Consider the following 16,137-nt stretch of genomic DNA (forward strand, 5'->3'; position numbering starts at 1 on the left):
TGAAACCTTGCTAAGATAACTTATTAAGGGATTTGGGAGGATTATTTGCTTTCTTTTTTTACCCTTAGATTCCTTGGTATTACTTTAAAAAAAATCAGTAATCTGCAAATAGGAACATTTTATTTCACTGTTTAAAATGTGCATGATTTTTATTTCTTTTTCCTGTATTATTGCACTGGCTAGGACTCCCAGCACTATGTCAAACAGAAGTGATGAGGGTGGACATACTTGCTTTATTCCCAAACTTAATGGAAAAGCATCTTCCACCATTAAGTCTAATATGAACTGTAAGGTATTTTTTTTTTTTTAATAGACCCTCTTCACCACCTTGAGAGAGTCACCCTGAGAAAGTTCCTTTCTATTCTTAGTATGTTGTAAGGTTTTATGATGAGTGAGTGCTGAATTTTGTCAATTTTTTTTTTTGCTTCAAATGATACAAGTAGGTGATTTTGAATTCTATTTATTTAATATTTAAAGTATTTTTCAGGCTATTTTAACTTGGAAGAGTTCAGACAGTTTGTAGCTTTCAAGGAATTAGATCATTTCTTTCTGAGTTATCAAATTTATGTTTGAAGAGAGGTTTATAATATTATTTTATAATCCTTTTAATGTCTCTTGGGTTTGTGGTAAAATCCCCCCTTTATTTTCTGATATTGTTTGTTTACTCACAGCCTTTCCCTTGTCAGTCATGTTAGATGTTTATCATTTTTATGTTGTCTTTTGAAAGAACCAGTGTCTGGGGCACCTGGGAGGCTCAGTCGGTTAAGTGTCTAACTCTGGATTTCAGCTCAGGTCATGATTTCAGTTTTATAAGATTGAGTACCACGTCGGGCTCTGCACCTACAGCATAGAGACTGCTTGGGATTCTCTCTCTACCTCTCTCTCTGCCCTTCCCCAGCTCACGCACATGCTCTCTCTCTCTCAAAGAAAATAAATAAACTTTTTAAAAAAGAAAGAACCAGTGTTTGATTTTTATTAATTTTCTCTATTGTTCTTCTGTTTTCATTTGCATTGATTTCTGACCTTACTATGACATATTTCCTAACATCTGCCTCCTTTTCGTGTTTCCTGAGAGGGAAGCTTGGATTATGGTTTTGAGATACATTTTTTTCTAACACAAATATTTACTGATACACATTTTCCTTAAAGCATTCATTTATCTGCATTCTATTGATTTTAAGATGATTTATTTCCATTTCCATTCAATTATATATTTTAAAATTTTTATTGAGAAATCCTCACGGGCTTACATATGATTTAGAAGTATATTGCTTAATTTTGCATTGTTTGGAAGTTTTCCTGTTATGTTTCTGGTATTGATTTCTAGAGTAATTCCAATGAGTGCAGAGAACATAATTTATACAATTTAAGTTATTTTACATTTTAGGGCATGCTTCATAACTCAGCACTTGGTTGTTTCTGGTGAACATTCCACGTATTCATAAAAAAACCATATGTATTCTGCTGTAGTGAGGTCAAATTTTTTATAAATGTTAACTGGATCCTATTGTCTGATAGTGCTGTTCAGTTCCATACCCTTGATGATTTTCTTCTAGTGGTTCTTTTGATTACTGATAGAGGCATTGAAGACCCTAACTATAATCATGGCTATTTCTCCTTTCAGTTCTGTCAGCTTTTTAGATATTTTGAAATTATACTTTTAGGTACATGCACATTTAAGATTATTATGCCTTCTTGGTGAATTGTCTCTTTTATTATTATTTAATATCCCCCTGGAAATTTCTTTATTTTGAATTCTTCATTTCTGCTATTAATGGAGCCAGTTCTGTTTTGGTTTGATTTCGGTTTGAATAACATATCTTTTTCCCATCCTTTTACTTTTAACTTATGTGTATCATAAAATTTGAAGTGAGATTTTTGCAGACAGCATGTGACTAGGTCATATATTTTTTTATCCATTCTACTAACCAAATCTTTTAGTTGGTGTGATTTGATCATTTAGATTTAATATAATTATTGATATATCTGCCATTTTATCTTTGTTTTCTGTTTATTTTCTCTGTTTTACACTCTTCTGTTTCCTTTTTCCTGCCATTCTGTGGATCACTTATCAATTTAAATGCTTTTAATGTAAATATTAAAATTAATTTAAATTAAATAAATAGTGGTATTACATATTAATATTGTAATCCTTTAAGTATCCATTGAAAACTTTAAAAGAAATATACCTAAACCACTATTTATTTAATTATATTAAATCTAAATGATCAAATCACACCAACTAAAAGTGTTCTATATGTCTATCCTTATGACTGTACACACTGTTTTGATTACTGTAGCTTTCTAATACGTTTTCAAATAAAGAAATGTGAGTTATCCAGTTTTGTTTTACTTTTCAAATGTTTTATTGACTGGTTGGTATCCCTTGCAGTTCCACATAAATGTGATGGCTGGCTTTTACATTTCTGCAAAAATTGCATTGAATGTATACATCACTTTGGGAAGTATTACTATCTCAACAATATTTAAGGCTTCCAATCCATGAACATGGAGTGTTTTTCTACTTATTTAGGTCCTCTTTTTTTTTTTTTTTTTTTAGGATAGTTCATATTTTTCAGTGTAGATTCTTTCCTATCTTTGGTTAAGCTTATTCCTGTATTATGTTCTTACTGATGCTATTGTAAATGGAATCATTTCCCTAATTTCTTTTTCAGCTTTATTGCTTGTGAACTTATTTTTGTGTGTTGATTTGAAACTTTGCTGAATTCATGTGTTAGCTCTAGTGAGTTTTCTTTCTTTTGTTTTTTTGGAAATTTGGGGGTTTTCTACATATATTGAATAATGTTATCTTCAAATAGAGATATTTTTGCTAACTCTTTCCCAATTTAGATGCCTTTTATTTCTTTTCTTTTTCTTTCCTAATTGCTCTGGCCAGGACTTCTAGTACAATGTTATCACTGATAAAGCCAACATCTTTGCCTTGTTCCTTATTTAGTGGTAAATCCTTCATTGTTTCTCCATTGAATGTGATGTTAACTATGGGGGTTCATAAATTCCATTTATAATGTTAAAGAAGTTCCCTTATATTCCTAGTTTGCTGAGTGTTTTTATTATGAAAGGGTATTAAATTCTGTCAAATGCTTTTGCTGGTGAGATGACCATTATTTTCCCTTTGTTCTTATAATGTGGCATATTACATTGACTTATCTTCTTATGTTGAACTAGACTTGAATTTCCAGGATAAAACCCAGTCAATCCTTTTCATGTGCTGTTTGTTTTCATTTACTATTATTTTGTTCAAGATTTTTGCATCTATATTCATACGGGATATTGATTATATTTGTGTGCTCATTAAGAAAGATTTATAATTTTTATTTTATTTTATGTGCTTGTCTTTTAAATTATATAGGAAACAAAAAGAGTAATTACCATATATATAATACCAAGAATACAATAATGATGGTTTTTATATTTACCTGTGTTTACTGGTGATCTTTATTTTTTCATATGGCTTCTAATTACTGTACAGTGTCCTTTAATTTCAGCCTGATTGACTTTAGCATTTCTTGTAATGACAAAGTTTCTTAGGTGACTGAATATCTTATCTTTAATTCTTCTGGATTTTCATAATACACAGTCTAATTATGTGCCAATTATAAAAGCTGTGTTTCCTATCTTACAATCCCTATCCCCTTTATATCTTATGATTCCAATTGCTATTATTATGAAAAATGTTTATTAAAATGTTGGATAGAAATGGTGATAGCAGGTATCCCTGTCTACTTTTCAGTTTCTAAATAAAAGCTATTAACATTTCTACATTATGTATGTCATTTTCTGTTTGTGTTTTGTGTTTTGTTTGTTGTAGATATCCTTTATCTAACCTGATAACATACCTTCTTTATCACAAATGAATGCTGACTTTAATAAAATATTTTTCTGTATCAATTTAGACAGGATTTTTCTCATTTAATCTGTTAATGCCAATGTGGTATGGTAGTCCTAGGTATATTTGCCCTCAGAACTGTACCTCACCCTTCCTCTGCTCTATTCTCTATTATACAAGGGTTGATTCTGTAAATCCTAGCCTCTCCAGTATTTGGCTGCCATCACATTTCAGGCCAAAAAAACACAAAAAACAAAAAACAAAAACAAAAACAAAACTAAAAAGAGGTTTCAGCCCTGAAGGGCAGGAGCAATTAGAGTTTTTTTTCTTTCTCCTTTTCTGTATCAGGTGGCTTCTCCTTCAATAACTGCATCTTCTCCTTGGCTCTAGTCCCCATCATATTGGCCCACTATAGTTATAGATTCTGTTGATACAAACTCCTAAGCTCCAGGAGCCTAAAGTTGGGAGTGGCATTCTCAAATTGCTGAATATTAGGTTTTGTGTCCCTTCCTTATGTGACTTTTTCATCCTTTGAGTAACTAATATATCACATTAAATTCCTTCTAGGTTAAATATATAGAGCATTTTCTGTGTCTCTGGACAAGGCTTGAATGTTGTATGTGGCCAATTATAATTACTTTTCTAGCACATGGCACAGAAAAATATATTCAAGTTGCAAATTTTTAAAGAATACACATAAAACTCTGTAACAATACCTGTGAGATAAACCCATATGGCATTAAGAGGGATGATTATAGTCTTAAATAGATCTATTGGGAAGTAAGAAATACTCATAACACCTAAGCAATTCAAAAATGTAGAGAATAAATAGCATATTAAACCTAAAGAATATGCCATATTAACAAAATGAAAGATAAAAATCATATGATCATCTTGATAGACGCAAAAAAATGCATTTGACAAAATTCAATAACCATTTATGGTAAAAACTCTCAACAAAGTAGGTATAGAGGGAATGTACCTTAACATAATAAAGGCCATATGTAACAAATTCACAGGTAACACCATACTCAAGTGGTGAAAAACTGAAAACTTCTGTAAGATCAGGAACAAGACAAAGATGCTCACTCTCATTGCTTTTATGTAACATAGTATTATAAGTCTTAATCATAGCAGCTAGGGGAAAAAAGGCATCCGAATTGGAAAGGAAGAAGTAAAACTGTCACTATTTATAGATGACATGATGCTACATATAGAAAACCCTGAAAACTCAGCCAAAAAACTTCAGAATGAATAAATTAATTCAGTAAAGTTGTAGGATACAAAATCAATATAAAGAAATTTTTGAATTTCCATGCATCAACAATAAACTAGAGAAATCAAGAAAACAATCCCATTTATAATTGCATCAGAAAGAATAAAATACATAGGACTATATTTAACCAAAGAGGTGAAAGACCTGTATTCTGAAAACTATAATACATTGATGAAGAAAACTGAAGCTGATATGAATAAATGGAAAGATATACTGTGATTGTGGATTATAAGAATTAATATTGTTAAAATGTCCATATTACTCAAAGCAATCTACAGATTCAATGCAATCTTTATACCAATACCGATAGCATTTTTCAGAGAACTAGAACAAATAAATCTAAAATTTGTATGGAACCATAGAAGACCCCAAATATCCAACAATCTTGAGAAAGAAGAGCAAACCTGTAAGTAATACATGCCTAGATTTCAACTTATACTTCAAGGCTGTAGTAATTAAAACAGTATGGAACTGACCAAAAAAAAAAAAAAAAAAAAAAAAAAACCAGACACCTAGATCAATGGAACAGAATAGAGAGCCCAGAAATAAATCCACATTCATGTGGTCAATGAATCTATGACAAAGGAGTCAAGAATATACCATGGGGAAAGGAAAGTCTCTTCAATAAATGGTGTTGTAAAACTGGACATGCAAAAGAATGAAACTGGACCACTTTCTCACCCCATATAGAAAAATAAATGTAAAATGGATTAAAGACTCAAATGTAAGAAGTGAAACCAAAAAATTCCTAAAAGAAAACATAGGCAATAAGCTCTTTGACCATAGTCTTGGGTTATTTTTTTTGGATCTGTTTCCTTAGGCAAGGACAACAAAAACAAAAATAAACAAATGGGACAACATTGAATCAAAAGTGTATGCACAGCAAAAAGAAATGAAAAGGCAACCTACTGGATAGGAGAAGATATTTGCAAATGATCTCTCTCATAAGGGGTCAACATCAAAAATATATAAAGAACACCTATAACTCAATGGCAAAAACAAAACAAAACAAAATAAAAAAAAGAAAACAATCCTATTAAAAAAGGGCAGAATACCTGAATAGACATTTTTCCAAAGAAGACATAAAGACTGCCAAAAGGCATTCAACAGCATTAATCATTAGGGGAACATAAATCAAAACCACAATGAAATATCAGTTTACACCTGTGAGAATAGCTAGAATCAAAAAGACAAGGAATAACAACTGTTGGTGACAATGTGGAGAAGAGAGAACCCTCATGCACTGTTGATGGGAAAATAAAATGGTGCAGCCACTATGAAAAACAGTATGGAGGTTTGTACAAAAATTAAACTACCATATGATCCAGCAATCCCACTTCTAGGTATTTATCCAAAGAAAATGACTACCCTAATTGAAAAAAACAAGCATTCCTATGTTCACCACAGCATTATTTACAATAGCCAAGATATAGAAGAAACCTAAGTGTCCATTGATAACTGAATGGGTAAGGAAGATGTGATATATACATATCCATAAAAAAGAATAGAATCTTGCCATTTGTGACACATGGATGGACCTAGAGGGTATTACTCTAAGTGAAATAAGTCAGATAAAGACAAATATCATATGATTCCAATTATATGTGGGGCTTAAAAAACAAAACAAACAAGCAAAAAAAAAAAAAAAAAAACAAGCAAAACTCAAACAGATCCATAGATACAGATAAACTGATGGTTGTCAGAGGGGAGAGGGGTGGATGGGATGGGTAAAGTAGGTGAAGGTGATTAAGAGGTACAGTCTTCCAGTGACAAAACAAATAAGCCATGGGGATTTAATGTATGGCATAAGGAATATAGTCAATAATATTGTAACAACTGTGTATGGTGACAGATGATAACTAGATTTATTGTGATGACCATTCTGTAATGTGTATAAATAGCAAGTCACTATGTTGTACACCTGAAAGACATACAATCATGTATGTCAATATTATTTAATAAAAAATGCTAAAGAAGTAGAAGGTAAAAAGTAATACGCATAAATGCAGAAATAAGTAAATAGAAAATAGTAAAGCCAACTAAAGCCAGTTCTTCAAAAAAATTTATGGAATATACAATTGTTCATTGTACTCTTCTCTGTACTGTTTTATACCCTTAATAATTTCTTTAGTGAAAATGTTTATTATAAATATGTATTTATACCACATTTTCTTTACCCATTCATCTGCTGATAAACCCTTAGATTGCTTCCCTTTTTGGCTATCATGAATAATACTGCAATGAATATGGGGGTGCAAATACCTCTTCAAGATCTTGAATTCAATTCCTCTGCATAAATATCCAAGAGTGGAATTACACACACTTAAATTTTGTTAAGACAGTAGATCAAATGTTATATGTTCTTTTTTTTACCACAATAAATAAAACATGTTTTTAAACTTTAAAATCCAAGTTAAATGGATTCGTTCCTGGAGAAACATAATTAACTAAATTTTTCCAAGCAGAAACAGAGAACTTCAGTCAAATAACACAAACTGAAACTGTAGTCTACATTCCAGCCCCTCAAAATATTCCAGGACCAGTCAGATTTGGAATCTAGTTGCACCAAATAGTTAGGGAAAACCTAATGCCATCTTACATAAACTCTTCCAAATCATACAAAAATACAGGAAATTACTAAACTCATTTTAACAGGTTTGCTGATCTTGATACAAAGACCACATAGGGATACCCAAAGAAAAAATCTCTTGAGCCAAGCTCTGTCACAGAGAGGCATCTATCCTAAATAAATTTATAGCATATCCAATATAGCAGTGAATAAACAGGCTAAGTTCAGTAACTATAAAGATATTAAAATATTAGAAAAAATTTCCAGCTGGAATTTCTCTACATTAATAGATTAGAGAACAAAACACATTTGATCATGTCTAGAGGTGGATAAAAAGCCTTTTAAAAAATATTTAGCACCAATTGATGGTAAAGAAAGTTTTAGCAAAATAACATTTGAAAAGAATTTCCACTTCCTAAAATCTACAGCAAACTTACATAAATGTGAAACGTTGGAAGCATTCCCATCAAAGATAGGACAAAGACACAGATGTTATGGTACCATACCTTCTATTTAAAGGTGGATGGGAATATATAACTACAGGAATGAGAGTAGCAAAATAAACAAGAAAAAGGAATATTGATATGATTGAGATAATAAATGGTGACAATATGATCCTTAATTGGAAAATCCAAAGGAACCAGTGTACAAAATATTCAAATGAATAAGATACTCCAAAGCTGTTGCATATAAGATTACCAAAATTGGCAGCCTAGCCACATAAAATCAATAACTAATTAGGATAATTAATAGAAAATATCCCAATAACAACAGCAGCAATATCCAAAATTTATCCAAAAATACACCTAATAAAAATGTACACAATCTTTTTGGAGGCAACTATAAATATTTAGTGATATACTTAGAGAAAGAAGTCACAAATAAATAGAGGAATACACTATGTTTATTCATGGGAAAAATAATTTTGTAAAGATGTCATTCTCCTAAAATTAATTACAGATTTAAATATGGACTGCTATATACTGAGTTGTGCCATTTCCTCAACCTCTAATTCAGATATTGAAGCCTTAATCCCCAAGGTGACTATCTTTGGAGATACTTTAGGGAGGCTAATAAGGTTAAAAAAGCTTTAAAAAGGTGAGGCACTAATCTAATAGGGCTGATATTAGAAGAGGAAGAGACACAAGTGATCACTCTCTGTGCATTTAGAGAAGAGTCCATGTGAGGACACAGCAAGAAGGTGCCCAAATGCAAAGCCAGGAAGTGAGCTCTTACCAGAAACTGAACCTGCCCTCACCTGTATCTGGGGCTACTAGCCTTTAGAACTTTGAGAAAATAAATTTTGTTATTAAGACACCCAGCCTGTGGTATTCCATTACCGCGGCTGGAGCATGCTAATACACTGCCTCACATACAGCTTCCAAAAAATACGAGACTCAGGCTGCTGTTTCCTAAAATCAACCCTAGAGAAACTATAAAAGGGAGAATGAAAGAACAGTATTAGCAAGAGCAAAACACCATAGATGAGAAATCCCTGAAAGAGACTAAGTCTGTGTTGAACCAGAAGCTGTATGTGGGCAGGTGGGGGCAGGCCCTGAAGTTGGAACTGTCCTGTAGCCTACAAAACAGGATTGGTCAGAGGACAGGTTTTAAGTGCAGCCTTTGATTCTTTCACAGTGCCTTGGGACAATGAATTTCTACTGCTTTAGTGAAGGGAGCTCAGGCTGTTCCTCAGAGGCTGAATGGCCAGGACCATGGGAGTAATATCAGGACAGCATCAATGTTTGGGGTTGTTTGAAACCGTATGAGTTCGGAGACTGTGCAATAACCACCTGAAACCTCTTTAGAGGGTAGGTACCAGACTTTTTTGTTTTTTAATATTATAATCAAATAAAAAGGAATAGAAAGAAGGAATCCCACTTAAGAAGGGTAGGTAATCTTTCATGAAAAAAAACCACATAGATACACACAGACTTGTTAAAGATGTAAATGTATTTCTTACTACAGATGAGGCTCAAAAATAAAATAAAAGTTACTGCACTGGACTGAGCAATGTTAGACAATGTCAACAGATCTGAGTCTCACAAAATCATGCAGCTCAGTCTCTTCCTTTGAAAGTAGATCTTTTAGAGTACAAGGTTCCCAAGTCTAAGTCTGGGTGGCAAAAAACCACTATGGGCCTCTGTATTTCTCCTCTTACAGCCCACCACCCGTCCTACCACCCTTTCTTACACTGCAGTTTCCCCAGCTCAGATCTGGCTGGGGACTTGGCAATTTTCTGCAAGGTTTGCAGTAGGGGAGCTGCTCAGACCTTTCAGAGAGTTGGTATTTCTCAAGAGGACACCCTACTCCCTGCCTCCACCCTCAGGATAGACTGGACAACACACCCCAGAGCTGAGAAGCCTGCACACAGCCCTACCCCTGCTTTCACTCCTGGAAAGCAGAGAGCAGAGCTTGTCAGCATGAGGTACTGACTGACTTCCACCTCCAGGGTCGCAGGTCTGAGGAGGGCAGCCTCAGGTCTGCAGAGGAAATAGGCAATGCTTAGGGTCAAGGTGACTATCCTTCCTTAGAACTGTGGGAATACGTAGAACAAAGGAAACCTCACAGAACCCCGCCCCCCCTCCCACGCGCAGAGGCCCGAGGCCTGGCTGTTAACGCCCCTTCAATTCCGTTTCAGGGTCTCAGAGAATGAAGACTTTGATCTGAGGCTGGTGGACTGAGATCAAAAGAGTGAAGAATCCCAGGCTCTATTCGGAGTCAAGGAGAGGAGTCTGAGTGAGGACTGAGGGTATTCCCAACCCCGCAGAGGGCCCTGCCCTTGCAATCTACCCTGGGAGGCCCCAGGTGGGGCTGTCACCTCCGGGAGATGGGGGGTTTGGTCTGATGGGAGTGGGTACACGGCTGAGCACTGAAAACCCTAATCATCCAAGACTGTGGGGATCCCACAAAACTCTGCTCCTGTTGTCAGCTCTGGAAGGCTGCAGCATGAGTGGCTCTTTCTCATTTGCTCCCCAAGAATCTCAGGGCGGTAAGGTCATCGGTGTAAAGAGTTTAGCTTCAGAGCTGTAGAGGGGAGGAGGCCCTGGGCCCTGCCAACAGTTGACAGGATGATCCTAAATGTGAACTGAGAATTCTCCACCTCAGAACAGAGGGGACCGTACAGAAACTATAACCTGCCAGCCCTTGCTCTCGGCCACCAAGTTGATCCCGGCAGGGCCGGCAGCTGCAGTCTAAGGCACACTCTAACTTCTTCTTCAGGGTTCTCAGGGGACACAGTGATTAGAAAAGGAGCCCTGTGTGGTCTTAGAGCAGTGTTGTCAGGGAAGCCTGCAGAAGTGGCTTTGGTTAAAGCCAAGGTGAAATGTCCCTGCTGAAGGCGCACACACTATCTCATTCTCCCTCCTCTAGGTGCCCTCATTGCCTGCCCTCCTGCCCACATTAATGCCTACTGTCCCTGACCAGTGTCACCATGCCTCGGGGGCAAAAGAGTAAGCTTCGTGCCCGTGAGAAACGCCATCAGGCCCGGAGCGAGGCTCAGCGTGCCCAGGATGCTCAGGCCACTGCAGCAGAGGAAGAACAGCCCTCCACTTCCTCCTCTTCTCCTTCTGGTGGTAGTGCCCAGAGCTCCTCAGCTGCTGGGTCAGGTAGAAAAACCCAGGGGTTTCGGAAAGCCCCATCCACTACTACTACTTCTGCAGGTGTTTCACATACAAGATCTGATAAAAGTGCCAAGAGCCAAGATGAGGAAAAACCAAGCACCTCTCAGGCACAACCCAACACTGGTCGTTACCATAGAACCCCTCTAGATGACACGGCGATTCTATTGGTGCAATTCCTGCTGCGCAAGTATAACATGAGGGAGCCCATAACAAAGGAAGACATGATTAAGCATGTCATCAAAAAGCACAAGGTGCATTTCCGTGAGATCCTCAGGAAAGCCTCTGAGCTAATGGTGCTGGCCTTTGGCATTGATCTGAAGGAAGTCGACCCTACCAGGCACCGCTATGCCCTTATCAGCAAATTGCAGCACACCAATGATGACAGGCTGAGGGGTGAGGAAATCATGCCCCAGACCGGCCTCTTGATGACCGTCCTCTGTGTGATCTTCATGAAGGGCAACTGTGCCACTGAAAAGGATATGTGGGAAGTGCTTAATGTGATGGGGATATATGCTGATAAGAAGCACTTCATCTATGGGGATCCCAAGAAGCTCATCACTGAAGATTGGGTGCAGGAAAGGTACCTCCTGTACCGCCAGGTGTCCAACAGCAATCCTCCATGCCGTGAGTTCCTGTGGGGTCCAAGAGCCTACGCCGAGACCAGCAAGATGAAAGTCCTTGAATTCTTGGCCAAGGTCCATGATACCGTCCCCAGTGCCTTCCCATCCTGGTATGAAGAGGCTTTGCAAGATGAGGAAGAGCGAGCCCGAGCCAGATTTACAGCTCTGGTTCATACTGGTGCCCTGGCCACTGGGCCTTCCATGGCCAATTTTGGCAGCTTCTCCCACCTGTATTGAAACCTGAAGCACTTTCCTCACTTTGTGTTTGAAGTAGTGTGAGGGCTTAGGTGGTGCTAGCTAGAGGGGACATAGTGCATATCGTACATTCTACATAAATAACTTACAAATTTATCTCGTTGAAAGTTATCAAATGTTTCTGTTTTTGAAAAGTTTAATTAGCTTCACAATATATTACACATTTGATGCTGTTTGTGAGGTTTAAGAGTATGAGTTTCGCTATTTTCTAAAACAAATTGGTAACCTTCCATCTTATTTAGTGATCTGGAACAAGAAAACATAGCACTGCAATTGCCATTTTTTTGGAAATGTGAAAAAAATTAGCAACAAAGTAGCTGGAGTCAAAAAATTGAGAAAAAAGTAAGATGGTCAATTTTTGGTTTTCTTTATTCCATGTACTCTGCTCTTCTGTAAAATAAAAGTTACATGCCTGAAATTTCTTCATTCAAGAATGTACGAGAAAATAAATCATAATAAATTGCTCACTGTCTTTTTTTTTATTCTTCTAACATTAAATGAGCATCTGCTCTTTGGAAGGCTCCATAGTAGTGTGGGGGGTGGTAAGAAAAAGAAGATGGAGTCATTGCCCATAAAAGGAAGATGGTGAGATAGACAAAAAAGAAGGATGAGGTGGGACAGGAAGGGGAGGTCCAGATGAGAGCAGTCAAATGTAAACATCCTGAAGCAAGACAATTTGAGGCCTTGGGAAACTTGAAACCCTTCAATGGGAGGTAATTGTAAGATAAGATGGGTGGTAGGTCAAAGGAGGGTGCAAGGATGGTCAGGGTTAGGGGAGGGTTCGAGGGTGGCAGGTTGGGGGAGGGTATGAGGGTGGTGGTGGGGGAGGGTGTGAGGTGGTAGAGGTTGCAAGGTGGTTGGTTGGGGGGTGCAAGAGTGGTGGGTCTTGGGGGGAGGGTACGAGATGGCAGAGGGTTTGAAGTGGTGGGGTGGGAGATGTGAGGGTGGTGGGCCGTGGGGGAGGGTGTGAAGGTGGTGGGTCGGAGAAGCATGTGAGGGTGGTAAGCAGCGACCAGACCCTTGGGTGGTGTGTGTCAGAGTTGAGAAACTAGGCCTCCAATGGGTAACTGCTTTTAGCAGTTATTTTGGGATCCTGGATAAACCAGACACAAATCTTTACCCAGGTAGTGATGGAAGGTGCCCTGTGCTCTGGATCCAATGCAGGTGAACATAGTACACAAACTAGGTATTTTATCCATATCATCACCAGAGAGTTTATGATAAATAAGGGTAATACTTCCTTGAGACTAGATGCCCAGAAGCCACTATGCTGTCCCTCTTTGCCATGGGCTGGGAGAAACAGAGCCTGTTCCATTCAAAGGGCATTTAACTAGGTTATCTTGAGTAAAATTTAGCAAATCACTTATAAGGGAGGGTTTGACTTTGGTAGGGATTAAATGAATAAAAATAGGGGTGATTTGGATCAAAGAGGAGCTGGGAGGGAGGGGAGGAGTTGGTTCTTAACATACATTTTAGGAGCTTTGAGTTGCATCCAGATGGGGAAGATTCCCCAACATCCAAATTCAATAGCATATCCTCTAAGTGGGATGATTTACTAGGGTAATTTTTCTTTCTAAGAATTCTTGGCTGACTTGGTGCACAGTATCCTACAGCACTGCATATTCTCAGACATCTCCTAGTTTAAAGCAACAAAACAAAAAAACAAAAATCTCAGCAGGAACTTTGGTATTATCTGGGATCAAAAAAGCCATAGCAATAATTGCCATTCTTTAAAGTTTCAATGTACACCAGTCACTGTGCCATGTGCTTCACATACACTGTACACATTCTAACAGTTCTAGAAGATACCGCTTATAAAACTCATTTCTTTGATGAAGAATCTAAGACTCATAGGGTTTGATAATGTGTTCAGTTCACACAATGAGTGACAGAGCTGGGACTCAAGCTCTGGTCTGATTACTCTGGAGCCCACACAGTGCCACTCCTCCCAGCCTGAGGCCAACCTTCTGTCCTGTAATTTCTCTTCTCACTATCCCATGATGTCTCTCAGGCAATGAAAGAAGGACCCTTTGGCCAAACTACTAAAAGCAGCCCAAAAGAAGGAAGGTAAAAATGAGAAACAGGCACAATTTGGGGATTGTCCCCGGGGTTCATGTCCCTAGGATCTCCTGGCCCCTCGCCCCAGGGTCCCCCCAACAGCTGGCTCTGCCCTGGTCTCAGCACAAATGTCCATTCCCGGCACTTTCCTGCATGACTGCTCCCTCCCCTGGGACTTCCCCGGTGGGCCCTCATGTCCATACCTGGACCTGACCTTCAGGCCAGCTCTCCTCTGGGTCCTCCCCTGCAGGCTGCATCGTGCTCCTGGGGGAACAGACAGCTCTCAGGCCGCACCCTCCCCTGATTTAGAGCATTCCAACTCCCTGCAGCTCCCATCAGGCCCCCTGGCTCCCCTCTGACAGCAACTTCCCTTCCATGTAATTCCGACAGTGTGGTTTTAGACACCTCCTTGCCTTCACCACTCCCCCACCCCCACCCTGCCCCGGTGCTTCACCACATTCACAAAGTATTTTCAAGTCTGCTGGTGACTAAAGTCTGATTTGGCACACAGCCTACTGTTTGTTTCTTGGGATATAACCCTTAAGTTAGAGAGGAGGTTTTGGAAACCACCCTGATATTTGCAATAGAGCTTTAATGAGCTGAATTATTTGAGATTGGTCACTGATCACATACAACAATAAATGAATTTACCTTGTTGGTCAAAACCAAAGCCTCCTCCTTCAGTAGTAGATGAGAAAAGGCTCGTGGAAATCACTGTATAAACACACATGTACATAGAATTCCTAAAACCCAGGAGTCCTTCTAGGAGGTGGAAAATGGTTCTATGGCAGTTGGGCTATCCTTAATAAGAAAAAGTCAACATTGTTCCACTGTCTCCTCTATGTTTTCCCGTGAGGAAAATTTTACTTTAATTTGTTTTTGTTGCTGTTGCTGGCCTTAGGTAACAGTGCACATACTTTTATTGTCCCCAAATTCTAACAGCATGGATAAATAATAATTCCCCTTCCTTACTACATCCCTGCAAAATTCATCCCTCTTTTCAGAAGTAACAAAAGCCCACAATTTGTGTGTTATTTTAAAATTTATTCTAGACTTTCCCTTGTATTGATGTGTTATAAACACAAATTGTGAGTTTTTAATATGGATAGATAACAGTGTACATATTATTTTGCCTCCTGCCATTGTCACTTGCTAAAACGAATGCAGGATCTTTCCATGAGAACAGATATAGATCCACCTCACTCTTTTAATTCCTCCAAGTATTCTAAAGTGCATATGTGCCATATTTAACTTAACCATTCTGCTCCTGATGGACACATAAACTGTTTCCCATACACTGCTATGATTAGTAGAACTGATATCCACATCAGTGAGCATGAATTCTTGGGCGAATATGCATGTTTTCTTGTAGGAAAAACATAGCAAAGTGTAAATTGGATTAAAGTAGAAAAATGTGGTGATTGTAAATTTTTATAAATATTGCTGAAATTCTATTCTAATAAAGCAGTGCTGACTCATACTCTCGCGTTTAATGCATGTAAATGATTTATACTCTCACAGACATTTATTTTACCAACTTTTAAAATTTTGGCCAAACTTTTGGATGAAAATATATTGTCTCACAGTTATTTTAATTTCCCTGTTTTCTAAGTAGGTTGAGCAGAAAATTAACTTAATCTCTCATCCATAGAAAGCGGGATTTCTTCAGTGATGCTTTGAGTACCAGAATTTCTCTGGGCATGCTTTAAAATTCTGAAATGTCAATAAGCCTTTTCCCTTTACTTTAAGGAAGAAGGATTTGATCAGAATAATCAGGTGCCAGGCAATGGGTCCAGACAGAACAACCTCATCTAGTGAGGAACATCAGGAGCACTTGGGGACAGTGCAATGACTAGAGTATATGAGAGGGACCATGAAGTTAAGAGAGC

At 37.8% G+C, this 16,137-nt stretch overlaps 1 protein-coding gene across 2 annotated transcripts; it reads left to right on the top strand.

Moving 5' to 3' along the window:
• The first annotated feature begins 10,284 nt into the window (after positions 1-10,284).
• Positions 10,285-12,654, top strand: LOC102962354 (melanoma-associated antigen B10-like). Of its 2 annotated transcripts, none has more exons than XM_042974372.1 (2): positions 10,285-10,444; positions 11,065-12,654. In XM_042974372.1, the coding sequence occupies exon 2, from the start codon at positions 11,126-11,128 to the stop codon at positions 12,170-12,172; it is 1,047 nt and encodes a 348-aa protein (XP_042830306.1). In that variant the 5' UTR covers positions 10,285-10,444; positions 11,065-11,125; the 3' UTR covers positions 12,173-12,654. The 2 variants fall into 2 exon arrangements, with proteins under 2 accessions (XP_042830306.1, XP_042830305.1); XM_042974371.1 differs by having other exon boundaries at positions 10,285-10,431.
• The last annotated feature ends 3,483 nt before the right edge of the window (positions 12,655-16,137 follow it).

This window comes from Panthera tigris, chromosome X, assembly GCF_018350195.1.
Source record: "Panthera tigris isolate Pti1 chromosome X, P.tigris_Pti1_mat1.1, whole genome shotgun sequence".
NCBI lineage: Eukaryota > Metazoa > Chordata > Mammalia > Carnivora > Felidae > Panthera > Panthera tigris.

Bases quoted from the DNA above. Each gene is read 5' to 3' on its own strand.
- LOC102962354 (XM_042974372.1), top strand. From the start codon at position 11,126: ATGCCTCGGGGGCAAAAGAGTAAGCTTCGTGCCCGTGAGAAACGCCAT.